Below are 27803 nucleotides of genomic sequence, written 5' to 3'. Positions count from 1 at the left end.
AATAAATAATCCCAATAAATAGTTTATTTTTAATCAGCTGGTATTTGCAGGCCATTAAGATGCAACAAGCGGTCTCAGGCACTCTTTCTGCACGTTGTTTTTGATGCAGAGAATGTATTGGAAAAAATGAGAGAATATCATTAAAGGTTAATTATGAGCAACTTAAAGGTTATTTTTGCATATCTCGCCTCCTGGACAAAAGATGCTTCTTCATTACCATACCAGAATATAAATTAAGTTGCAAAGCCCTTAAAACGCAACAAAGACTTTAATTTTGTTGCTGTTTAAAACAGTATGCACCAATACCAGTTTTTCCAGCCAATCCGCAGCCTCCACGCATTACATGGAAAAGGGCACCTGCAAAGTGGTCCCGTGATGGCAATTAAGCCCTCCGTCCTTCCCGGTACCCTTCGACCAGAGGCATAAAATGCAGGAAAATACTGGATGGTCTGGCGGGTCCAGTTCTGTCCGTCAGGACCCCCAACCCAAAATCTCGCCTTGCACATTTCTGCCTTTCCTCTGCTCCGACCGGGACAAAGGCAGCTCCTATTTTGCTCGCAGCCTGTTCGACCCCGATTGCGCGGTCAGCGGGGGAACTCGCTCGTACCAGCAGCCTCCCGCCCCATAACATCTGATCTAGAAGCAGCCAGAGCCTGCCCACATTTTGACTGTCAGTTTTGTCCAGACACGAATGCCACGTATTTTCCTGGGCCGTATCTATCGATGGGAAAAGCTTACCAAGCCTCGCTGAAGGCAGACAGTAGTTTGCTGAATAATTTAATCGCTTTATTATCAGATAATTGCTTTTTCTGATGATTCCATGTTTTCTAGGGCTCTCCGCCTCTCCAAGGGGCGACGCTGCAGGACTCTCCCCTGACTCTGCATGAAGAGGAGCAGAAGCCTTCGCACCCCAGCACCGCCATCCCCCACAACGCCGGGCAGTGGGGACAGGAGAAGATGTCCATGCACATCGACCAGCTACGGAGACAGCATCTTTGAAACTGTGCCCAGCTGATGCGTGGCAACATCATAGCCTGGCGACCACGCGTGGTGGCTGCAGAGAGATCAGCAGGTCTGGAGGAGCCAACCTTCAGCATCAGCGCCAGGTGAATCCCATCTGTAATGGATATATGGACATCTCACCCTGGTCGTGCAAGTTGGCTAGTGCCGTCTTCCACAGTGATGCAGCTCTCCTGAGCTGCCGGTTAAATACGAAGGGCAACCAGCTCTCCCGGAGCGCCAGGTTGCACCCGCTCCCCAGGCTGGATCAGTTGTGGGAAGGGTTTGCATGAAATACTTGAAGACCATCAACTGATCTGGGCCAGGCATCCTGATGGCTCCCAGCGATTCTGCCGTTAGGTCACGTTAAAACAAACGGGGTGAGCTGTTAAAGGAATTAATTATTGGCGTCTCAACACCCCTGGGCCACAGCGGCTAAAAATCTATATGAATCAATGCCTCTTAAAACCATCTCTGTACTGTTTATCCTCTTCAGGGGAGAAAAAAAAGGTAGGAAATACTGAGAGCAGCGAGAAGAAAGTGTTGAGAGTCATGAAATCTCTAAAGTGTGAAGAGAGATGTGCCACATTTAGCAGGGATTATGTCAAGCAGCATCCCAAGCCAGAAAGAGCTGACGGCACACACGTTGCCTTTGATGAAGGACAAACGGGTCATACGTGACCCCAAACACGTAAACAGAGTTTCCAGCAGCACGAGCAGAAAACCCCAAATTTCGGTGCTGCGCACGGGTGAGGCTGATGGTCCCAGATACTGCGGAGGGCACGAGCCACGTGAGAAAGTGAGGACCTTTAAAAGGAGCCTTGAAAGTCTAAACAAGGTCTCGAGAGTATTTTTATTTGTGACAAGCAGAAGGGAAGTGGACAGAACTTTTGCCATCGATGACAAGTTTTGGGTGGTCGCCTTTTCACAACCTCCAGCTCACATGAGCCTCTCCTCAACGCGGAGCCTCCAGCTCTTTTCACAAGCGCCAGGACATCCCAGCAGCAGCGTCTGCCCAGCACAGCGGGACGGCTCCCGCACGGAGCGCATCAGAGAGCCGCCTTGCAAGGTAATGACCTAACGCAGCAAATTAATTCCAAAGCACAATTGTTTTCAATCTTCATCTAAACCCACCCTTAGTTAATCTCACTTTAATGACATAGGAAATGGAAACTCCCTTAATAAAATACGTTATGAATATTTACTACCCTATTTTTTTACCTGAAAATTGAGTAATTCAATTAATTTTACTATTAATTATTCAATACAAAATGAATATACTGCAAGATCCTAACTTACCTTTAAGAAGCCCCCGATAAAGATATCCAAGAAAAAATACGTTCCTGAAGCTGGACCGACGGACAGGTAAGGAACGGGGCGCGCTCCTTGGGCGACGGGCAGCGGGACGGGGAGGAGGTGAGGCTCCATGGACAGCACTCATCCTGCCCCTCGCCGCGGAGCGGGGTCAGTCCTCCCCAGCAATCCCCCGGCATCAGAGGGATCGGTCGATGCCGACCCCATCCCTGCGCCAGCCCTGGCTCCAGCCCCTCGGCACCGGCAGCAGGGAGGGCCAGGCTCGGAGCAGGGCTCGCCACGCACGGCGATGCACTCCAGGGGAGACGGGTGCCTTTCTTCTCACTTTTGCACCCCCCGGGCAGTTTTGCCGAAACAATAATTGTATTAGGTTTTCAAGCCACGCTCCCTCTAAATCTCATTGTGGACTGGTAGCCTCCGCTCCAGGCTAGGCACGAGCCCACATTTAACATACCAGATTGAATTTTTCGGGAATTTTCAAAACTCTGGAGACAGCAAAAAAAATCGCTGAAAAAGTAAGAGAGGAAAACGACGACTGTTGTGAGTGCATTTTCAATTGGGAGAAGTGATTTCTAACCAGTCTAATGTAATCTGCATCCCCCGTTTCAGTGGCCAGCATCAGCAAAAGTTGAGGTGAATAAATGGTCGAACAGTCCTCTCCAAGACACGACGTCTATGAGGAAAGAAAGCCGGGTCACTTCTTTTTCTGCTTTTCACTTCCTTGGCACGTCCTTAGGACTTGAGCGGGGTCCAGCCTCCCCGGAGTCTTGGCTCACCGTGGGGGCGCGAAGCATGGCCCCTCCACAGCCCACGCCTGCTCCGGAGCGAAGGACGAGCTCTGCCGGGCGGGACGAGCCCTGTCCGCTCCCACCCAGATGTGCCAGGGGAGCTCAGCCGGTTTTTGTTATTGTTGCCGCTGTTATGAACCGGGTCCCGACAACTCTGTGATTTATTAGGTTGGGATTTATCAGCGGGAAACGCCGCCCAGCCTACTGTCCCTGCCTATTACACCAGAAGCGACACTTGTTTTCCTGAAGCCAGGAGAGTGGAATTAAAATGCTAAAAATAACCCAGCAGGTAGCAGAAGTAAAACTGAATTACCCCAAATGCATACTGACGGTGTATGTAAATCGCTATTGATTTGTAGGAGCAGGCTGCTGCCCGACTTTTTTAGTTGCAGAAATATTAATCACTGCCAAGTTTCACTGCCTAAAAACAGCATTTGGGCTCTTTCCGGGCTGAAAAACCCGCATCTGGGAATTTCCCCAGCCGCTTGCGTATTAGGATGAGTGTCGGCTTATCACGGCGTCGGCTTCCTGAAACATTTCCCAAGAAACATTTATCTTTTGGGCTTTGCAAGGAAGGAAACAAGAGCTTGGTACGTGACGCACGCACGCCCGCCCAAAACCCTCTGGTTTTGCTGTACATGCAGCAGAAGTGTAAATGCAATGCAGCAAGGGCCACAAGCGCATCCAAATCGCATTCCCAGCTGGAAAACTAACCTTGCAGCTTCTGGGCAGGGCCAAGTCTTTTCGGCTACCCAAGCCTCACTTGTGAAACACAGGTGAGGCTACATCGGATCGCTCAAGCGTATTTTTAAAATACTCCAAAAATGATAATTACAGAAGGCGCTTGGAAACAGATCAGCAAAGTATCTTCAGCTAGCAGAACGTTTTTGGACTAAGAAAGTCAGCTTTGTCATTGAAATTCCAACGTAAATAACAATTAAGTTCTACTTGATATACAAATGTCAAGTAATTGGTTTTTTTTTTTTTCTGTCACCATTTGCATTTAAACTTGGAAATGTCAGAGACTTCAGCCTTGCTGCATAAGCAGAAAGCTTCCCCAGTTCACCCTGCTGACTGGAATACCCACTGCGGATTATCTGGCACATTATCAAGTAACCAAACACCATTTCAAGGAAACATCAAGGTCGATGCCTTGCGAGGTGTACTTGTTAATTTATGTTGATAAACTGGAGCTCTCAAAAGGCTGTTGTAATAATATTCCAGTATATTTATATCAGCACATGTCATCAGAGTCATTCAACGAGAAGTTTCGTAAAAAAAGCAATTTTAGAGACCTTTAAATGCTTTCTCCTAGCTCCTCTAACGCCACCACAGTGGCATCACAAGGGGGCTCCTCCTCCGTCCACGAGGAAAGCAACACCCGACTGGTACCGTGCTGTAAACATGGGAACCTCGTACGAGGAAGAGGTGAAGACATTCAGAAACGGCAGGCATGCCTCTGACACTTCCTCTTTTGCCACCTTGGGCATTAGCTTGGCAACCTGAGAAGTTTTCAGACCTGCCGCGCCAGGCTGAGCCAGCTCAGCGGCAGCTCCTTTGCAGGAAGCCGAACTGGACCGCAACGAAACGCCATCGCCAACGTCCACCATCGGCCAACAGTTCCAACAACCGCCAGTCCCCAAGCGCATCACCCAACCGCTCGCAGAGTCCACTACAGCAACCCGTCTAGCAGCGATTCCTCAGATCACGCTATACATCATCGTATTAAGATGACTCCGTAAGTGTCAGTGGTACAATTCATTTTTATTAATTTTCTGAGATGAAATTAGTGGCACCCACAGCAGCAAACAAAGAACAGGGAGTGTTCCAGTTCAGCGCTGGATCGATGTAATTAATTCTGTAATACCGAGAGTCCTGATTGTATGAACTCAGCATTTAACTCTTCCAATTAATTTTTATATTAAAAAAAAAATTGAAAGAAAACTAACTCGACGATTTAAGAAGGTCCTTGAACAGCCATCACAACTTTCCTTCTCCTGGGACCTTCTTTCTTTCAAGTGTAAACACACAGGAGGAAGGTACTGTAATATTAATCAGAAAATTATTTCATGCATTGCCTTTAGCAAACCCAACTCTTAAAATCGTAAGACACTGCTACAAAATCATTTATCATCTCCTATCTTTAATGATGCCATGTACACCCGGACTAGTTAATGTCTTCTGGCCACTTAACAGGCTTACCTGGCAAAGGTTCAGCAAGAAATTATTTTGCGTTAATTCTGAAACTTGGATTACCAGGTCAGAAGCAAGCCTGCTCTAACATTATCAAATTACCTGCTGTCCTGCAGCCACGAAGGGGAGCGAAACAAAGCATTTGCATGCTCAGCAAGGTGAGACTCTCAGCTGCCATCGGGGGAAAGGTCCATCTAAGGGCCCTTCAGCCACCGCAGCAGCTTTGGGTCTCGGAGAACCGACTGAGAAAGCAATCGGGTTTCAAATGTCTCCTTCTCCAAGTGTTACAGACACATTTTAATATGACAAGCAAATGCATGACTTAGAGATGTCACAAAAAATACAGACGAGACGGCAGGGGGCGGGGGAATAACAAACTAAAATTACATAGCTCTTTTTTTCCCCGTATTTCACGGAAAGCAGGTCCTCTCTGTGCCCCGACTGCTGCTGCACTGCCCTCCTCCACCTCCGTCCGTGCCTCGGCTGGGAGCTATGAAACGCCCAGGGAGTTAATCTGTGCTGTTTGCTAGGTTCAATACCCGTCCTCGCGTCTCACTACAATTTCTGCCCCTGCTAATTACAGAGGGAGGCGATGCCAAACCCAGCAACAAGCTGCTCGGGACGCCTCCGGCATCGGGTCTCTGCAGCGGATGGCGGTGGGATGCGGGATGCTAAAAAAGGCTTTTCTCCCACCTTGGTCCTAGCAGGCTCCCACCAATAACCCTGCCCTTTTCAATAGGAAAGAGGTGGGTGGGGAAAAAGAAAAAAAGAAAAAAGACCCTCAACATCAGAAAGCAAGAGTCTTTTTTTGTGTTAGTGAGACATACGGAAACTTTGCAAGCCCGAACGCAGCTGAAACGGCAGGAAAACATCCGCAGCTGAAACTTCACGTATCGGTTCCCCGGGGAGCAGAGGAGTTAAACATTTATGGCAGCGCGAAGAAGACATGACATTTGCTGAATAATAAACTGCAAACATGTCTGCTAACGTGGCTTTTTGGGATCTCCTCGCCATCAAACACTTAACCCCAGCAAGAAAAACACCAAAACGCACACAATCCCTGCGACTGCATGTTAAACAGGCAGAGCACAGGGGAGGGCTTTGTGCCTTTTTATTTATTTCACGTTGGAGGCTGTAGGGAGCACTGTCAAGATAAATAGCCTGCAACCTCACTCAAAGGCTTTCAAATCCATTCATCTGAAGGGATACAATTAAATCCTGAACAATGGGGTTAAAACTTTAACCTGTCAAGATTGCAGCTGTTCCATTTTTAATCAATCTATTTCATTCAATAAAATGCTCATTAAGTCTTTTAATGAGAGTTTGGTGTCACAAGCCATCAAGCATGACTGGGAGCTTTCATTCGGTGGCCAACGCATTGATTAGCGAGTCAAGTCATCAGCGAGAATGAGTCAATGTGCCGAAGCATGAGCAACATTACCTTGTTTTAGGGGAAGTTGTTAGCCATTCTTCATGCTTTTCAAACGTTATTAAATAAGCTGCAATTTCCTGAAAGAGAAACGCAGAAAGAAAAAAAGAGTTATTTGCATGGCTGTGTTGGAAACCGGAAAGTTTTATAACAGAGAAGTTTTATAACAGAGACAAGGAGCCGCCAGCCCCGGGTTAGGTCTGCAGCTTAAATCAGGTTTTGACTGAAATACCGCGCCCAGTCAACGTTCGTATTCACGCCGCCAAAGCCAGACTTAAATAACGTAACGAAGAGTTGCAAATGAGGAAAGGCATTAACATTTTCCAGCACAGACAATTTGCTGGTGACTTTGGTGACCGCAGCATCGCCGAAAGCCTGGCGTTACGTCAGGAGGCAAAGGGGAGGGCAGCGACGACATGGACGCGGGAAGCTAAATTAAATATTTATAAATGGAACAGCATCACTGCAGAGAGAATTACTGAATTATTAATCGTTGCCATAAAAAGCCAGCGGGTGACATCAACATAAGTCATCGCTCCCACTTGCAGGAATGATACGGGTGATTACTTCCAGATCAGAACCGATTTGTTTGCAGGAAATTATCGGCGCCGGAGAGATAATTCACGACAGCGCTTGCGCACGCGCCTGCCGAAGGTGGGATGGCCGCCCATCAATTTCCTCAGTACAAACCCAGAGCGGCTGTGGGGTGGCCATCCCACGGCCAGGCTGCGCATCGTCGGCAGCCCTGGGAGAGGCCAGGGCGACCTGCGCCGGAGGACATGCGGGATCAGTAACCGTCCCTAACCGCGATGGCTGCTGCCACCCCACTGGCAACGTCCCGACACCTGGAGATGGCCAAGGACCCCTGAGGCCGCAGTCCACAGGCTGCTGGAAACAAGCTCCCCCCGGCAAAGATATACTCAGAAATATGTGGGTTTTTGATGGTTCTCTTCCAAAAATTGCCTCCCAGCCAGGTCCAGAGTCTCTCTCTCAGAGAGACTTGCAATAGCAAAAGCTACGCAGAAAGGTCAGCAAAGCTGCCTTGAATGTTCAATTGCCTCAAGACCCCCAAACTACGCGTGGTTTAATCTCCAGAGCTACTGCAACAGAAGTGTCTACAGGCTGTGGCATCTCAAAGGTAATGCACACACAAGAAATGGGTCTTTCAACCAGGAGATGATTTTTTTTCTCTTTTTTTTCCTTTTTTTTTTTTTTTAAAAGGATAGTTCTATATAAGTGTTGTAGCTGTATAGTACCAAAGCTAAAAAAATCCACAATGCTCTCCAACCAGCTGGCCCAAGCATCTGCTAGAGCCACAAAATGCAATTATATTACTCCCAAACGAGACGTAAAAATATCTTGTTTCCAATACTCTTGGTTTTAAGACTCACACTTAATGTCCTCCGGGTATTGCAGCGGTGCCAGATCTCCGTGTTATGTACTTTATTAGAGTTGTGTGAATGTCATATTAATGACTCCTAACCAACATGTTTACACTGCAAAGAAATTCTCCCAGAATCCACCGCCGCACCCCTCGTTTCCCAAGCCCGACTCTGCATTTTTAAACCATCACTGTAGCAGCAGATGATGGCAGCAGCACGGCTTCTACGTGAGCCAGGAGGAGTAGCAGCAACGCGAAGCTCCAAAAACACCTCTTTTTAATTTCTGGCTAATTTCCACATAAAATGCAGCACCAAAATACCCCGGTGCAGCCCTCCACCAAGATACCAGTCACTGGCACAGCACCTACACTTGTGACCTTCCCGCAGAACATGCCAAACCCTGCACTCTTACAGGAGCCGCAGTTGAACCAGAGGCAAGTACTAAAATTCGGACACTGCACAGCCAAAAAGGTCTGGCCCCAGGAGCCCATTTGGCTCTGAAGAGGCATCGCCCATCGCTCCCCACAAGAGCCACCGATGCAGCATTAACTCACACTTTGACGCAGGGTGCAAATTGCACTGATTTTATGCACGTATATATATTAAAAAAAACCCACATAATACTCTGCAACTAAAATTCTTCAGAAAATATGAAACGAGAGCTCTGCTTTTTTTTTTGAAAGCCAGTACAGTACTTCCACCAAATGTGCTGCGGTCTGCAGAATTTTATTCCCAGCCCATCCCACGTTATGTCCTCGACTGGCTACGTTACAAATCTGTGTCATCTCACGCCTTACAGCGAGACGAGCTCTGGAGATACCAAGGAACAAGCACCAGTGGATGCCGAAGAGGGAGCTCTCTGTGCATCCTCTCTAACACCCAAGTCCCCCGGACGCTCGTGGCGGATGGTCTGTACGAGCAGGCATTTACAGAAACAAATCCCTTCGATGCAGAGGCGGGTTCCGGCTGATTCACCCTCAAAATCCTGCAAAAACAGGCAGGTTTGGGGGGGGGGTTCAGATTAGCATGGGATTTTGCCTATGCCTATTAAAACTCAGCTCGCTGTAAAGGAGAATAAAGCAATTTTTAACTTTCATGGCTGAATAAACACATTGCTACAGCAGAGAAAACCAAAGTATTGCAGGTAAATGAACGTCAGTCTTCCCCAAGGCTTGTTTACTTTATTCCTTCCAGCTGGCCTATACCCTGCACGCTCGAAACCTTCATCCCAAAACCATCACTGACGGGAGGAGCTGCAGCAACGAGACGCTCCTGTTCGGAGGCCAAACGTTTGTTTCCATGCTGCTGGCCTGGGCCTGCTCAGCAAATTTGGGCAGCCCAAGCAATAAGCTGCAGATCGATGCCGCAGGCGACCCACCGAAACACATGCACGTGTTACCCAGACACCTGGGGAGCTCCTACCCCTGCTGCGCTAATACGGAAAGCCACAGCTCCAAACAGGCTCCAAGCTGGGTCTTCAGACAACTCAAAAGGTGTAATTCAATTCTTCTAACAGGATAAAAGAAGGATCCGCATCAACTAGGATAGGAGCTCCCACAGGCTTTCTGCTTAATGATATATTACAGCCTGATTTCCCTCCTCCGGAGGAAATACCTTGGATAACAAGGAAAATCTAGCTCATAGCAGCGCTATAAATTAACACGTACAGCAGAGAGACAGCAGTCCTCCACGCTGCCTTCCGTGCCCCGAGCACTCAGAATTACAAGGACTGGCGTGCAAACGGGGCAAAAAGCCCAGAACAACCCCAAAAACCTCCTGCATCTTCTGCTCACCTTGCCTGTGCCTGCCTGCAACCGTCACCCAGAGCACCGCATCCTTCACCGGGACATCTCGGCATCCCCAGCGAGGACGGGCCGGCACGCTCGGCGTCACGAGCTACCGCGCTGTCGGCTCCTCGATGCGGTTTGCACAGCCGCTGGTGCAGGGGGAGCCGAAACCGGGCACGCGGAGTCTGAACGAGGTTTGCTGTCAGGATTTCTGCCGCAGCGGCCGATTGCCATCCTGGCCACGCAACCCCACGCCGCGCAGGGGAGAAGCGAGCAGAAAGGCCTATTTACGGTTTGACACCTATGTGCCAACTTCTGTCACTTCGTAAGCACCAAGACTCTGGGAGAATAATCTCTCGTCTGCCACCTCAAACTGGAGCAGAACCACGGGAAACAGATGACTTTGTGATCCTCAGCGATGCTCATGGCAAACGCTCACGCACACACGCAGCGCCAGGCAAAAAGGCGAGTTTCCGGTAACATCCTGGGCACCGGGGCGAATCCCAGACTGGTGCTGCACAGAGAAATGCTGGTTTTCCAGGGGAAACAGATGGGAGAGCTGCGTGCACCAGGCAGGAGAAGCAGAGGAGCTCAGCAGCGAGGTGCCTCGGGTCAGCGCCCGCAGCCTGGATGGAGAAAGCCTGTTCCCGGGGCGGGATGCACAGGACCGGGGTAGGGAGGATGCACCGGGGAAGGCTTCTCTGCTGTCAGCAGCAAACCCCCCTTAAATCCCATTCTTTAAATGTTCTGGTTTCTGTAACTGTACGACTTTGTGTCCATCGCCCAGGAAAGTCCCAGCAAACCACAGAATCCAGGGTTGGCAGCAAACAGATGGGTACTGCGTGTGCAGCAGCAGATGCTCCGAGGTCAGAGGCAGGAGCGAAAGGAGATGCTTTTCGTGGAAGAGGCGACGCAGGCGGCACGCACACACAAACCCACAGCCAAGCAGCTCCTCCAAGCGAAGCCCAAACCAAGCTAAGGGCAAGCCCAAGCAGCTCAAGTCATAAAAAAAGCTATTTTTTTCAGATCTGTCAGTGTGCTGAGGAAAGCATCACCTGTGAGACGCAAAATACAAGGTCAAGCTTTCCGAGAAGTCTTGAAGCCGCAGGCAGCACAGAGGAGCTGCCATTGGGAGCGGCGCTCAGAAAATCCAGGGTCAAACCTGCCCCGAGCAGCCTGGGTCTGGAAATTTTCCTCCCAACCACCATATCCCACACAGCTCCTTGCAATAAATTAATTCCTACAGAGTTTTCGCTATACGCAGATTGGAAAAATAAATCTGAAAGGCCCAGAAGAAAGCTGCTGCTTTATCAACAGTTTGCAAGAGCTGCTTTTTGAAAGCGCGTGCCTGTCTGTGCTTTGGGGCACAAGCAGGGCTGCGAATGAAGAGCCGGTGCTCATCAGCTGCTCGGGGCATGTACCCCTTTGTCACACCAACACCGTTTTTCCTTTTGAAAAAAGGGGAAAGAAATAGATTTATCACTAGAAGACACAAAGTCATTAAATGATTAAAAACAAAACTATAGGCACAATAAAAGCCTTCTGATAAACCCCTCCCTGCATTTTAATGTGCAGTAATTCCCCTAATGATTCAGTCTGTGTGTCTTACAGGGTCAAATCAATGTCTTCACCAAAAAATTCAATTACATCCCATTCATCGTATCTTTGGAGCAAGGCTATTGTTTGCTTTTGTCTCCTATCAAACCCTTTTTCCATTGCTTCTTGCCCGAGATTACAAACAAAAGGCAGCGTGGCACCAGCAAGGTCAGACGAGACAGAGCCGGGCTTTGAAACCCAGCTCTCTGTCCTCAGCTTTGCTGTTTAATTATAAAGTGAGCAAAGGAAATAAAAGGACACGCACGCTCGCCGTTAAACGCCCAACTCATCGCCGCTGGCGAGTCCCCACAAGGCACCGGTCAGGGTAAGCGGCACTGGGTGGACCCCCAGGCCACCCAAAAGCATCCCCGAGGGCCAGGGTATCGCACACCGAGGCCACCCCAAAAGCATCCCCGAGGGCCAGGGTACCGCACACCGAGGCCACCCAAAAGCATCCCCGAGGGCCAGGGTACCGCACACCGAGGCCACCCAAGAGCATCCCCGAGGGCCAGGGTACCGCACACCGAGGGCACCCAAAAGCATCCCCGAGGGCCAGGGTACCGCACACCGAGGCCACCCAAGAGCATCCCCAAGGGCCAGGGTACCGCACACCGAGGCCACCCAAGAGCATCCCCGAGGGCCAGGGTACCGCACACCGAGGGCACCCAAAAGCATCCCCGAGGGCCAGGGTACCGCACACCGAGGCCACCCAAAAGCATCCCTGAGGGCCAGGGTACCGCACACCGAGGCCACCCAAGAGCATCCCCGAGGGCCAGGGTACCGCACACCGAGGCCACCCAAAAGCATCCCTGAGGGCCAGGGTACCGCACACCGAGGCCAGCAGCCCCTTGGCCGGGCTGTGCCACCCGGCCCCGCATCCCTCCTAAGCCCAGCTTTGGAAACGACGCCAGCACGTAAACTGAGCGAGCGTTGCCGAGGAAGGTCGAAATACTGGAAGCTGTGCAGATCCAGATCTGTTCCTGACCATGCCTGCCGATTTTGTGGCAACGCTCAGAGCGTCGCTTTCCCACCTATGTGAGAGCCTGCAGGGCTGAGCCCTACGTTCATAGCTTATAAAACACTGGCAAGGAAAGAAGGTTTAATTTGATCAGCTAATGGAAGCACCCCGTAAAGCAATTAGATAATTTAACATTAAAATCACACGAGTTACGTTTTATCCTAAACTTGGTCATGTAATTCAGTGGCTTAATTTATACTTTGTTGCTCGGGCTGAAAGTGTTTTATACAAATGAACATTTATTTTTATTTTGCATTCCCCTGTTTGCTAAGATGATTAGTTCAAATGCGTCGAGGAGCCGTCAGCTGCAAAGCCCAGTTAACTGCATTAGACAGGACGCACGTGGGCCGTAGCGTCTCTGGGCGGCTGCCACCGAAGCCCTTCCCATCGCTCTGCCTCCAGCTTCACCCCTGCAGCCCCATGCTGGAGCCGCGCTGCTAAGCCTGGCGCGAACCGAGCACCAGCTCAGGGTGCTGCGCCGGACGCCCAGGCCGAGGGGCGGCGGCAGGAGAGCCAGCACCATGCTTCCCGCCCAACGCTACGTGACCGCAGCTTCTCGGACGCGTCAATATTTAACGACGGCACAGAACCGCCCGGAGCTGCAGCGGAGCGGGCGACCTGATCTCACCTCCCGCGTCGCAGCTGCGGCAGAGAGGGCGAGCTGCAGCGCTGCAGCCTGGGGCAAGGTGCAGCCAGGAGCAGCTCGCTGCAGGGCACTGCTCGTCGCGTGCTGCGCAGCAGCTTCTCTGAAGCGTGCTTCTTTTTACGTGCAGGAGCTAACGAGGACATCATCAGCGAGCAGGGGACGGACCGACGGGCAGGGATCCAGCGCACCGGCAGCAGAGAGGCCTGTCGCCATCACGCGCGCAGGAAAGTGGTCGACTCCGTTCTGATCCGAGCTGAAGGACTTGCAGTGGAACACTCACGTTGTTCGGAAGAAGAAGTTATTAAAAAGCTCTGAAATTCACAGCGAACACCCCTGCCTGGCAGAAGACAGCCTCTGGATCTGAACTAAGCCCAGAGGAAGCGCAAGGAAAGGCCATCGCATAGGACGAGCACCTGCCCCACGGCGAAGGCGCGGGGAGAACCGGCAGCGCCGCGGGAGCGCCCCGAGCAGCACAGCGTGCTGCGGGCGAGCCAACGCTCCCATCGCCTCGGCCACGCGCTACCAGAGACGCCAGCTCCGGAGCCAGCGGGGCCGCAAGCGCGGCGGCGGCGCTTGCCAGAGCCGGCAGGCGATAACCCCGTCCGGCTTCTGACCCCAAAGCCCGGGCGCAGGCGCTCCTTAGCAGGAGCTAATTGGGATTATTGCCCCAGGGATGGTACCAAGGGGCCGTCTAAAGCCACGGATGCGAGCGGCAGCCCTCTCCCGGCTCGGCCCCCCTCCAGGCCGTGGCTGCATCGCTGCGAGGGTGTCGGCAACTCCCGCCTGCGTTAGCGATACACAAGCTGGAGGCCGACGGGACAGAGGTTTCCTGCTGTTGCATTTTGCCACGACAAGCCAGAGTAGGCTGTCAGACCGGACTTGCATGGCTTTGGGTTTCCCAAAGGAGAAAGAGAAATCGGAACCCCAGCAGGATGCCCCGTGCCAGGTAGCTTAGGCCACCTATCTTGTCTCAAAGTAATAAATCATTAATTTTTTTAAAAAAAGTCCCTATTTCAAGTTGCTACTTTGTATGAATTACAGGCATCCAAATTAATAAGCCTGAAATAGACACGTTTCAAGAGAAAGCAGGAGTGTTTGCACGCATCTCTGGATTTATACCGTAGAGCTAATAAAGTTGCTCTCTCTTAAGCAAGCACATTTGTTCTCTTAGCAAATCTCCACATCCTCGCTGCTATACAAGACAGATTCCAGCCCATCGCTCCCTTATTGTCCTTCCACTCTGAAATGAAAATACAAATTCATGTTGATTATGTAGCACCTTCTCAGCTGGGATCAAGCCATTTTCATTTTCTAGCCGCCCCCGCTCTCAAAGCCATTAATATTCTGAATATTACAACTACAAACTGACCCAAAAGACACACAGAGCGAGTTCTCACTACCCTGTTTAGCACCACTGGAACAAAAATTGCAATACCATTTCATTCGTCCAGTTGTTTGGCCTAAAATAGCAACGCAGCATTGAAAGGGACGTCACTGGGTGAGCTGGGGAGAAATCAGAAGCAAGAGAAAAGCAAACAAAGATTTGAGTAGCCAGCAGAGAAACGCAAGTCAGGCTGCTGTCGGGTTGACAAATACCTGTCAACAACAAAAAACCTTTTAAACCAAAATGTTTTATTTCCTTTTGCAGGTAGTGCTTTTTTTTTTGGTCTTGAAGCATTACCTATCTGCAACTTTCTAAAGCAAAAATGTTGGTCTGCGCTCTCTGAAGCTGAGAAGGGGAACAAACGCAAGTACTACTACGGATTTACTACTACAGATTTACTGACAACCCACGTTAGCGATACACAAGCTGGAGGCCGACGGGGCAGAGGTTTCCTGCTGTTGCATTTCGCCACGACAAGCCAGAGTAGGCTGTCAGACCGGACTTGCATGGCTTTGGGTTTCCAAAGCATGCCATGGATTTTCTTCCAAAACCCCACCCAGCCTCACAGGCACAGGCGCACCCCAGCAGGACTCGCTCTGATCACCCCCAAAACACAGGGGGGAGAGGGGAGTGGGGCGGCGTCCCCTCCTTTGGGGTCTGATGCCGGGTACCCGAAAGCAAGCGTTCCAGTTACTGCATTACCTCTTCCATTGCAACAGAACTAAAAGGCAAAAATAAATTAAAACTTCATTTAAAATGTATTTTTCTAATTGAGTAAGGGTACACCAACTAATGTTCTATCTAATTAGATGGAAGCCGGGTTTTGTTATCAATATCTGCAGCTAACTAATTGAATCATTTACAGTCACCGCTGCGCCAAGGGGCTCTCTGCCCTGGGAGGGGGAGGTGGTAGCGGGGGGGGCTGCCGGGCACAAAATCTCTGCTACGCCTCTGTCCCCTGCGTGGAAAACCGGCATCAGTCCCGCCTTCCTCGGGGGGGCTGAGATCCGCTTTGTAACGAAGTCCCTGCCTCGTCGGGACTCCAACTTCATCTCCTCGGAGCTGATGCAAATTCCTCCTCCGCAAAGACGAGGCACTGTCGGGAAACGTGGATCCCTGCATCCCTGATGCTCCTCCCTCCGAGCATCCTCCATCCCGCAGCGACGCTCTCGCCCTGGGGATGCCCTTCTCCATCGGCCGCCCGATGGCACCTACGCAGGGGTGCTCCGCTTCGCCCTGTGCTCCCCCACCACAGCTCCCCCAGCAAACGGCTGGGGTTTAAACGCCCATTTTCTGGCAGACAGGAAAACCGCAAGTCGCCAGGACGTGGCAGCTTCCCGAGCCATCACCGCCGGGGGTCCCAGCCAGTCGCCTGGAGAGGAAAAGGCTTTTCTTTGTTCCTGGAGCAATAAGCCAAACCCCGCTCTGGAAGGGTCTTAAAGGAGATTTATTTTGCAGGAGCCGTTTTAGAGCCTCTGCGTAGGAGCGAGCGATAAATATTCCGGCTTTCCCCAGTATCTGCTGCTGCTGCTTGTCCCCCCGGGAAGCGGCAAAGCAATAGGAGAGGGGAGAGGGAGAGAGGAATTGTAGAGGGGGGAACAAAAGATTCCTTACCAAAGCCTGGGACCGGGAAACGCGACCCAGTGACATTCACCCACAAGGATGCGGGAACAGAGGGGCAGAGCTCACCCCGTTAACGTGGTGCATGCTCACAGAGGCGCTTATTTATACGCGTGAAAATATCGTTAAAGAGCTTGAGCCAGACCGCTTCATCTATTACTCTAGCAGATGAAAAGACCAGTTTTGGGGGCCCAAAGTGTTTCCCGCTTTCCCTTGCTTTGCCAGAGAGCGGAAGATGACCTGTAGCCCGCTGGCTGCTGCCAGCTCCTTCGCCCAGCCTCGCCCAGCAGAAGACACCTCTGCAGAGCTTAAATCTTGCAAAAGAGGCGCAACGGCAGCCCTGGGACCGCTAATTGGCACCGCAGGAGAATAAAGCCACGGAGCGGAAAGCGCATTTGCTTGGGGAGATGTACAGCTTGTTTCTCCGCGCTGTGCGCGGCGACGAGTGGCTGGATTGCGGGCGGTGGGATGTTTTCATTAATAACAGCATCTCGCTAACCGTCTGCTAAAGGTCCATGCTATTAATTTAAGAGAAAAAAATGGAATAGATTACTCTTACAGTTTTCAATTAAAGTACATGATGTCTTCAAACTGCAGCCTTAATTAGACATTATAGGATGACATTTAGGAATCCTGAGCTCCGAGAGCCGACCAAGCCAGCTGACTGCGAAGGTGTTCGCAGTAATGCCAGGGCAGCACGCACCCAGGGTGCTGCCGAAAGGGGTGCCCCTCGAGTTTTAACACTTGAGCAGCTTGGTTTAACTCCTAAAGTTAAAGGAGTAAAAGAGCGAAACCAACGGCAGCCTCAGCAAAACAGAAAAAAAAAAGCTTCAAACGCACTTGGACATATTCCCAAAGGAAGCTCACGGAGACAGACAGGATTGCGCAAGAAAAGAAAACAAAAAAACCCATCAGACATGCAGCCAACATCATCCAAAACCGAGCCACAACAGGTTTTACACCTATGCCTACATGCTTCCAGGGAGATTTCATGGAAATGGAGAACCTGATCCATCCAGATAAAGGTGCCCCATTGCGCAACCACTTCACAGCCGCCCTCCGGCATCCCAGCAAATTCAGACGCTCTCCGCTGATTATTAATTATTATTTTACATGATCCCGTTTAGAGCACATTCATAGGTCTTTTTCCAGCACATATAAGACTTCAGCCCACTCTGCTATACTCTTCATTAAAATTTTAATTTGAGAAGTTGCTGGAGACTGTTTATTCCTAGAAGGAAAGCGCCAACGGAGCTGCCCAGATTGGTAAGGCTCAGCTCGGTTAAACCAAGGCATTTCTTCCAGGTCAGCACGACCAGAGCTCAAAGTGGCTAGCCCCTGTCGCTCAAGCTTCTACAAAGCAGCAAGTGGACAACCTCAGTGCTTTATTTTCAAGGCTAAACCTGGTATGAAGAAACTGGATTAAGACAAGAAACATTTTTCTCTGAAACACGTGAAAAGGAGAAGGAAAAAAAAAACCAATCAAGCAAATAAGCGGTGGTTAACAGACACCAGAGTTAAACACGATCTGCTCAGCAACTTCACCTGCCAGACACATGGAAAACAGTAAACTTAAATATGCGATGGGTCTTTATAATAGCAAGACCACAATTCTGCACAAACACACTTAGCAATGCTTGTCCTGAGCCGCTCGGCTCGAAGTACGTTAGTCGCAAGTATTGGCAAAGTCAGACCGTGCATCAGCCGGTGCCTAATGGGATTAGCATAGATTTTATCTTCCATTTAAGTCCCAAACTGAGGGATAGCCAGTAAAAGAGAGCGATATTAAATAATGCCCAATCTTTAGTTACTGGAAAATACCCACAGATCATTACACGATTATTTTCTTATTCTTATCCTTTCTTTTAAACGACCTTGGACTAACCCCTGTGATTTAAAGCAACGTGACCTGTCATCTTACTGTCGCCGTTAGCTTTAGTACCACAAACAGGCCTTCTCTTCTGTAGCCTGAAAGACTTAAATATGCAGTGGGATAAAAAAAGAAAATTCAGTAAGATACACGTATCTACGATGCGTTAATTACCGTGTAATAGTAAAAAAACTCAGCTATTTTACATAATTTGAACAGTCTCATGGTTTGAAGATGCTGAAGAGTGGCCCCATGCTCCGGAGCGGGCACGCAGCATAGGGAGATGCTACCCTGCTCTCAACTCCCACAGAAACGAAGAGGAACATTTAATTTTCTGCAGCTCTCCTCCACCGACTGGCAAACCCCAGCCGCACTTCGGTGCATCGTGGCGGGACAGACCAGATCATCCGTTAACCTGCCTTTGCGGGCAATGCAAGACTTTGATCCCTGCTGAAGGCAAAAATCAAAGGGCACTCTCTACCTAAAAAAATTAGCAAAAATACGGATTTGGGAGAGAAAAGGCCCCAAATGACTTTGCCTTGAACCACTTTGTGTTTATTCTGCCAGGCTCCCACCGAGCCCAGCCAAGCCATCATACGTGCGGGAGAAACACAAGGGATCTCTGTATAAGCCATACCACTGGAATGCTGTGTATAGGCGGTTTTTTCCCCTTCACCTCTCTAATTCTTCCCCAGCTAAAGCACGTGGGCTGTAGTATTAAACATCTTCCAGACAGTACCTCATATTTTTATTGTCGTCTTCAATTGAGGAAGACAAATTGAGAATATTTAGCTCTTTTGGCTTGTTGCAATAAAACAGCCAAGTTAATTTCAGTTGGACGAACACCTGGTCAAGTCGTACTTCAGGCAGTATCTGTGTTATTCATCTTTCTTTCCTACTTTATTCAGGTGTAAGTGCCACATCATTAGCAAATGCACTAAGTTTAACTTTTTATTTTCCATCCAAATTGGAATAGTTCAAACCTGCTCAATTTTCATTTTTTAAGGGAAAGGAGGAGCTCATTGAATGCGAGGGAGCGCCTCAGGCTCAATCCTCATCAAGGGAGCAATCCCATGGCAGACACCGGAGGAGATCCGCGGAGAGGAAAACCCGTGGAAAATCCCTGTCACCTTCCGTCACTGCCACCGGGCACGTTCTCCCGCGAAAGGCAACTCCGTATCTCCAATCCAGGCTGGTCGAGCCCAACATCTCCAGCCCTGGTAATCAAGGGGGCTGAAGGATGCTGAGGGATTTTAAGCTGTAAGAATCTGGACCGCTGGTCTTAGGAACACATTTGGGGGAAAACGTTGGGTTTTGCTTATTTGCAACCTGCTGCTACGATCATTTGGCTGGGAGCCTACAGAAGTTTCCTCCTTTTGAGTTTCAAAGAGTAAAACACGGACACGAGATGAATAGCACTAGTCAGAGCCGGATATTGTGCTTGGTACTTGCAGTTATTCTTTCCTAACTTGCCAAACGCATAGTCTTAAATCGCAGCATGAGGGTGCCACGAGGGTGCCACGAGGGTGCCACGAGGGTGCCCACCCAGGGAAGAGATCTCCATCCAGCACCGGAGCAAAGCCCCAGGCTGGCCCCAGCTCTTGCTCTGAGTTGAGACCAGAAACCCATCACAAGTTGCCCTGTGGATTAGGGACACGGTGGCCTCGCTAACGAGCCCATGCACATGGGCCCTCGAAGCCAGGCAACCTTTGCTTCCAGCCCCCCGCGCAGCAGCAGACCCCGCTCTGGCCGCGAGCATCGCCCTCCAGCCCGGCTCGTCCTTCCCGCTACGCGGCGACACACGAGTCCTGCTCCGTGCAACGAGGCAGCCAGGCCGAAACGCCAGATGGGGCGAAAATAGCAGGGCTTTCTCGATTTGCCTTCTCCTGCAAGGAGACAGCAGCAAACCCTTCCACCACAGAACTGTGCAAGGTTCATTAGAAGGAAAATGGCCATGGTAATTGTCCCTTTCTGCATATTCCTCACTCCAATATTCTCTAACATAATAATGTTCCACATTCCTGCAGAACTGTCTTTTCAGCATGTTTTTGCATTATGCCTAATTTTGTAAGAGTTTTTCAGTCCCACATAACGACACAGTTCAATGCAGAATCAGATATAAATCTGGCTTAAAAGACTCTCAACAGGAATTCATTTAAAACTGTAAATGTTAAAAGATTCTGTCTCTGATTTATGGCGTTTTCTTATTTCAAACAGGGAATTAAAAACCTTCTTAAAAGATACATATTAAATCACGGTAAAAGCTGTGTTTGAATGATGATGCCGGTCAGACCGAGGGCCACGAAGCACGGAAACCTGGGAACAGCAGCCACCTGCACGTTTTACTTCCTCGGCTGAAGCTGCGCTGTCCTGCGATGAACCCGGTCCCCTGTATCTTAATTAGTGTAAAATGGTGTCCTGGATGCCGCTGCTTTCACGCTTCATCTATCATCCCCTCCCGCCCTCCCAGGGCAAGGATCTCTCTTTTCCTGCAGATCCAGCTAAATAAAGGAGCTGCTTTACCTTCGATGATTAGTTAATGGGTTTATTCCTTTTGTACTGTTTACACGGAAGACTCTCCCCGCTCTCCGAGGTGCTCTGCAAATATCGCACAAGCGCCCCTGGATCATCGTGCAAACAACATTTAATCTTAAAAAAAAAAAAAATTACCGATGCTACTCGTTATTATCATTCCTATCACAATTTTTAGCGTTTCATACTTGTGAACAGATACAACTGTACCAGTTGAGTCTTGAGCATCACAGCATTCACAGCCCCGTACCCGAGCACGGTGAGGCCGGTGAAAGTCTACGAAAAGCGCTTGAAACAAAGCCATGCCGTACGCCGACACAATTCCCAAGTGTTTTATTAAGCATTCAAGATCCCAAAAGAACAGGGCCCTATGAGAGGCTAATGGCTTTCGGCTGTCCTTCCTAGAGGCGCATCCACTGCATCCCCAGATGCCAATCTGTCACAAGAGCCCATAATCCTCTACTGCTCCATTAAAACAAAAAAACCTACAGGGAAGAAGGGCCAATGTAAAATACAGGAGTAAACAAGTAGAGGCGGCCAGAAAAAGCGTTATTCAAATATTAATATAAATTAATTACTCATTACTCGCAGGCCACAGAGCCATTAGCAGAAAGCGAGAGCTCCCTGCCGCGCAGCCTTCGGAGATGCAAAATGCGGTGCCCTCGTGTTCGTTAAAGCCTCTTTGGGTCACCCCGATGCTCAGACCCGAAAACACTCCGGTTAACTGCGGTGACGAGGCTCTGCGGTTCCATTCCTAGGACCCAACGATCCCTCGCAAATCTTCCCAGAGACAACCTAATGGAGTTGAAGGTCCTCTGCTGCCATTGCTCTTCATCGCACAGCTATGCCAGCAGAATCAAACACCAGCAGGCGTTTGTTCTCTTCCCCAAACACCCGCCCAATTAATCCAAATAAACCTCAAACAAAATCTAGGGTGTCAACGGGATAAAAAAGACCTTTTGAAATTGTTGGTGGTATTACCTAAAACATTACAAACGATCCCATTACAGGGCCAATTAAGAAACACACCTTCCTTCCACCGGGCAGGACGGAGCAGCTCCGACCGAGCGTCAGAGCCAGGGGGTCTGAGGGGTCCCCCAGCGCTCCCCGCCGGGAAGGGCCCCCGCAGCAGAAGAAAAGAGAAAACCCGAGACACCTTAGAAAGCAGGGGTCTGCTCCCAGGCTAAGTTAAGACCCGAGCCACTTGCGATGTCAACCTCAGTGCTGGGCTCTCTTTCCTCGTTTTAAGCATGCATGGCTCGTTAAGTCCTTCCTCCTCCTTTTAAGTGCTACTTGAGGTTTAGAAAGGAAAAAAAAAATCACCCCACCATGAAAAATGAGTATTAGAGCCCAGCTGCAATTTCCAATTCCCAGCCAGTGCTGCTGGCTTGCTTGGTTTTGGTGGTTTTTTGCAGTGGTTGGTTGGTTTTTTTTTTTTTTTGTTCCCCCCGAGATCTCCCCCAGTAAATTGGTGGATTCTTGGCAGAAATGGGAACGGCAGGTCAGGTTTCTAGAAGCAGGTCAAGAATGCCGACCAACGGATGGGACTGGCTCCTGCGACACTCGCTGCGCTCACGGATGCGATCAAACCGTCCTCCCTTCTGTGTGGGGCATGGAAGCGGAAATATTTCTGCTCTAGGTAGGTATCCGGCCATGACCATTAACCCAGGCCCGTTAGCCTGGGGCGTCACAGCAGATCTGACCCCGAGAAGGACCTGCTAGCGCCAGCTGGTTTTCATCCGCTGGAAGCTCACCCTCCAACCCAGAATTATTTGATATGCTGGAATGGGAAGTACAACCTAAAACCAGAGTGGCACCGAGGAACCATAAATTCTTTGCAAGTTATTTTCAGACTTCTGAGATTTTACTCATTCCTCACTTGCAAGAAAACATTTAAGGAAAAAAAAAAAGGGGGGGAAAAAAAAATTACAAGGCAAAAAAGGACATTATTCATGTGATAAAAGCCATTTACAATTCCAAGCGGTGCCAGGGCAGCAAACTGCCTGGGATTTCCTGCACTCCTCCATGGGAAGAGGTCGCCCAGAGCGCTGGTGTAAGACCAGGGAGAGTTCCCGTCTCACCCGGGGAGAGCGCGAGGGACGCGCGCTCCCGGAGCGGTCCGGCCGCTCTGCCTGCGCGATGCCGGGTCACCGTTTGGCTGCCAGCAATGGCTGGAAAATCGCTGCGGGCTGCGCCGGGACTGCCTCGTGTTTTATTAAATAGAGAGGAGACGGCTGAGAGCACTAATAATGTTTTGCAAAGGTTAAGCATTACAGGCAGTTTCATGGTCTTTACATTTTTAAGTGGTTGATTGCCCTTTTTTTTTTTTTTCTAAATAATAAAAATAATCATAAATCTAAACATCTGCTCCCGGGGTGGGAGTTCTTTGGGTCCATGTTCAGCCAGGGAAGGGAAAGAGGCTGCTAGGGGCTGGTGCAGGTGTTATTTTTAGTGCAACAGCTATTTACTAGCTCTGTTCCCAGTGGGAATTCAGGGAGGAAAAGGGATGCTGATGTATTTCTTACTAAATATAGAAAAAGGGTGAGCTGCCGTACACAGCGTGCCTGCAGCCAGCCTCCCGCCGGGGATGCAGCCCCGGCCAGGGCGATGCCGGCCCCGGGCGGTACCCGACGCCACGGCGATGCCGGCCCCAGGCGGTACCCGACGCCGCGACGATGCCGGCCCCAGGCGGTACCCGACGCCGCGGCGATGCCGGCCTGGCAGAGGCTCCCCGCGTGCGGGGCTGGATGCTGAGTTCACTGCATTTTAACCTTCAAGCTCTTGGTGTTTGGAAAAAGCTTTTTAAAAGCAACTCTTATACCTAATTGGCTCCAATTTAAAGCCTTGATCCTGTAATGAATGGCTCCAGAAATCAAACAAAGCATTTTCAACACAAACAAAATTGCCTGTTATGAAAGCAGAAGGTTTTTAGCGTAATATTGACTTTATCGCAGTCAAGGCGAATCGACAGCAGGGATGAAAACAACCCTCCCTCTTTTAAGGTAGTCCACATCCAGCTGCCGAGAGGGAGCCTCCAATACTCACCCAAGTCCGTGTTTCGTGCCCACAGCAGGGGGGCTCATTTCATAAGTTATTTAAAAATATATACCCTTTTTTTTTCCCCTAAAAAAAAGATCTTGTTTAACAAAGAAAGGGATGTGTTTCAGAATTACTCTGTTCTTCTCTATCTTTAAGCATTTAAAGTTCTTCAGAGTTGGTTCTGACATCGAGGAGCTCCGCATTCCCAGCCAGATGGGGATTCCCTGCCTAACTCCTTTTACATTTAGTCTTCAGCCTACATCCTTTATTGCTTAATATTTACGAATGACCTGGAAGGCAAGCTGTGGGAAGGCAGCCCCCGAATATGACAGAAGTCATTTACAAATCAGGATCAGACAGGCTGGAAAGCCAGCCGAGACCTAACAAACTAGGTGAATGATCGACCTGATGGAAACGGGGGGAGACGGGGGGAGAAAAAGAGGAAAAAAAGAGTAAAGTGATGAGGATTGGAAGAGAAAGATGCATTATTCACACAGACCATGAGGGTCTGTGTTAATGGCATCACCTCCAGGTGATCCGAGAGCATCAGGGCACGCAGCGCGGCAGACACCTCCGCTCAGCGTGCCAGGGTGGGAGAGAGGAGAGCGAAGAGCCAGGCTGCCAAAGGAGGGGGACAGAGCAACGCAAGATTACGGAGCCTTCGGAGGAGTCACCGGAGCTGCCGCCCCTGCATCGCCGTGTGCCACACCGGTCGCCCTCGGGTCCATCCCGCGCTCCCCAGGGCTCAGTCACCGCGCGGCCGCTCTCGACCCACCCGTGAGATTATATACGGCGGCAGACAGATACGCACACGCGCTCCCTGCGACTCTTCACCACACAGTCTCCAGAAGGGCGGCCACTTACAGAGAAGAAGAGGAGTTGAATGAACTAAAGCGCCCGAGGGAGAGCCGGCAGCCCCGTCCCGAGGACGGGATTTGTGTGGGCTCGCGCCCAGCTGGGGCAGAGCTCTCCGGGAATCCCTTGGAACAGGGGAGCTGCGGGGCCACCGCACGGCATCTCACCGAGCATCGTGCTGTGAGAGGAGTCTCCGGCACGTGGAGAGCTTCCAGCTTCTCGTGGGCACTTAAAATACCATTTGATTAAAAAAAAAAAAAAAAAAAAAAAAAAAAGAAGCATTTTGTGGGACTGGGAGTTCTCTAGAGCAGTGAAAACAGAAGCGATGCTTGCCCTGACCTGTGCTGCCTAACCAAACCACTTTGCCTACGTCTGCTCACGCCCTTGTCTTCAGACAGCGTTGTTTCCATTTGCTTGGTTCATATGGCGTCGTGGCTCAGCCCCACCAGCAGCTCAGCGCCACGCAGCCATCGCTCGCTGCCCCTGCCCCGATGGAATGGGGGAGAGAATCGGAGGAGTGAGAGTGAGAAACACTCCTGGGGTGAGATAAGAACAATTTGATAATTGAAATAAAGTAAAATACTAATGCTAATAGTAACAATATAATAATGATAATAATAACAATATCCAAAGCAAGTGATGCCCAATGCAATTGCTCACCACCCGCCGACCGATGCCCAGCCAGTTCCCGAGCAGCGATTCCTGCTCCCCGGCCAACCCCCCCAGTTTCCATACTGCCCATGACGCCGTATGGTATGGAATGGCCCTTGGGGCAGTTGGGATCAACTGTCCTGGCTGTGCCCCCTCCCAGCTTCTTGTGCCCCTGGCAGAGCAGGGGAAGCTGAAAAGTCCTTGCCTGGCATAAGCAGCACTGAGCAACAACTAAACCATCAGCGTGTTATCAACATTCTTCTGCTACTAAATCCAAACCACAGCACTGTGCCTGCTGCTAGGAAGAAAATTAACTCTATCCCAGCCAAAGCCAGGACACATGGGAAAGTCAAAGATGGGGAGGAAAAAGTGCCATTTCCTCAGTCCCCACCCTGGGGACGAGCACCGCCAGAGGTGACGCGGAAAGGCTACGCTGTTTGCGGGTGCACGAGAAGTTCAGAAACGCCATCCAGGGAAGTCGGACACATTGAGGTTCCCCCTCGCCCACCCAGGAGGGTGCTGCTGCGCGGGGGCTGCCCCGGCAGACAGCAAGGCGGGGAGGCCCAGCACACGGACATGGTCCCTGCTCCGCAGCGCTGCGGAGGGGGGCCGCCCGGCTTCGCCCCCAGGAATCCCTGTTTGCTCCTCCTGGTTTTCCTCTCCGGCTAGGAGTTACATTTGTTACACTCTGTACCCCATCGCTTAATGTATGCAAATTTTGTTAAATATTTCATTCATTAAATGACTCAGGTTATTACCGAATTGTACCTTAAGCTGTTCAGAAAGTTAATTCTTCTTGCACTTACTCGGTAATGCGAAATAACAGACTTAAATGAATATTTTACAGTTTGTGCTAGACAGAACATTTATTAAAAATTCTATCCCTTTTAGAGTTATTCTTTTAAGCAAGCTTCAGTGCACTATGTGACTTAAATTATCGAGAGGGAATGATTTTTTTTTTTTTTTTTTTTTTAAAAAGTTTGTTTCACTCCCAGTACAGAAGAGCCCAGCCACCTGCCGAGGACCCAAACATAAATCTGCAGGGAGAGAACAGCAGTTAGAAAGCTATTTTCTGAAAAGCTAAGGGAGGTGAGGAAAGCCGAAGAACTTCTTGAGAGCTTTTTTTTGTGCTCCTGTAACTCACAGAGAGCTTCGCTGTTTGAAATGGTCCAGCTCCCGCAATAGCCCGTAACGCGCCGCGAGTCCTTCGGGAGTCTGTAAGAGTAATTTGAAGCGATGGGGCTCCAGCGCCCGCGCACGGCCCCTCCTGCGCACGCCGCCCGTACGTAGGCAAGGCGAAAGGCAGCGGGAAGGCGCAATTACAGGGGCGGCTCCAGCTATTTCCAGCCTCACCGGCAGCCGAGGCAGCAGCGTCCTCGCCAGCGATGACAAGGTCATTGCTATTTCTAATTATGGGACCAGGTCCCGGCTAACACGCCGGCGCAGCCTGGCAGCTCCCAGCCCCACACCATCACGCAGATCACCCTCCCCGGGGGTTAGGGCAGGATAAAACACGCTCCAAGGAATGCCTGGAGGATGCCGTCGCACAAGCAGCGGCCCAAGGAGCGATGCAGGCGTCCTCCACGCCGCTGCCTCCTCCCACCGCGTCTCCAGATGACTTTCCCATTCCTGGGCTACGGGCAGCTCCCGGCAAAAACCCACCGGGCTTTAACGCGTCTTTTAACCACCGCGCGGCAGCCACGCCTCTATGAACTTCCAGGCTTAGAGGAGACATAGCCAGCTGAAAATAATTATCCTGTAACGGCGGCACAGGCATCTAAATAAGTCCCCGGCCAGTGACCCAGGAAGAGGCAGCTCCCTGCAGCACGAGCGCATCCCACGGGATGGGGGCTTACAGCCCCAGCCGTGAGCAGCAGCAGAGCAGACACCCTGTAACCGCAACGTCTCATCAATCTCGGCTGGGAAAACCTTTCCACTTCCAATGGAAATATGCAAACCAGGCTCCGCACCGTAAATCTTCCTTTCCGGCGCTAAGGAGATAAGTAGGACCTATTAACCTCCCATGTTATTTCCAACTTCATTATTGGAGCTGACACGACGAGAGCGCACGGTGACGGCTCTTTTTGGCAGAGCGCATGTAAATCGCTTTCTCAAAGGAAATTACTTCTCCGGGCTGAATGTTATTAATCTAAATTCTCCCTTAGTCAAATTGTTGCCCATAATAAATATGGAACAGGTTGTTAGGCTCATCGCGGAGGGCATCCCAAACCAGCTGCAGGTTTCCCCCCTGGCATTTCAAACCTCTTGAGGAGCTGTTCTACGAGAGCATCCTTCACCTAGGGATGGGGACCACCCATCCCAACGTCACCCTGCGCTTGAGAACCCCACAATTTCATCATGAAAACGTATTTTCACGCTGCTGGCATGGAGTGCTCCAGCCGCCAAACTGTGAGCGGGAGCAAGCCGGGGCATGGCGAGGCTGGGGAAGAGACACGAGGCATGTCCTTGACCCGCAACGTGACGTGGTGGCCTTTGAAGACCAACACCTTCCACGGCTGCTGCATCATTCGTGTCAGCTTCAGTACTGTTAAAGCAGCAAAACTTCCAAGGTTTAAGAGTTTGTGCTTTTTTCCTAGTGGAAAGACACTGGCATCCTCCTCGTGCAACTAAAAAAAACCCCGAGTTTGAGCAATTACAGATCAAGAAAACCATAAAAGACAGATCAAAACCCAATCTGAA

General features: G+C 50.3%; 1 protein-coding gene across 1 annotated transcript in view; it reads right to left on the bottom strand.

Annotated features, from left to right (window-relative positions):
- The window catches only part of CAMTA1 (calmodulin binding transcription activator 1), a 296954-nt gene that overhangs the window by 230413 nt on the left and 38738 nt on the right, over positions 1 to 27803 (bottom strand). The window contains exon 3 of the mRNA XM_075721708.1: positions 6736 to 6803. Within this exon, the coding sequence (XP_075577823.1) occupies positions 6736 to 6803 (68 nt within the window). The remainder of the gene's footprint in view (positions 1 to 6735; positions 6804 to 27803) is intronic.

This window comes from Pelecanus crispus, chromosome 15, assembly GCF_030463565.1.
Source record: "Pelecanus crispus isolate bPelCri1 chromosome 15, bPelCri1.pri, whole genome shotgun sequence".
Lineage (NCBI taxonomy): Eukaryota > Metazoa > Chordata > Aves > Pelecaniformes > Pelecanidae > Pelecanus > Pelecanus crispus.
Note: the sequence above shows the minus strand (reverse complement) of the source record. Positions and strands in the feature narration are given on the sequence as shown.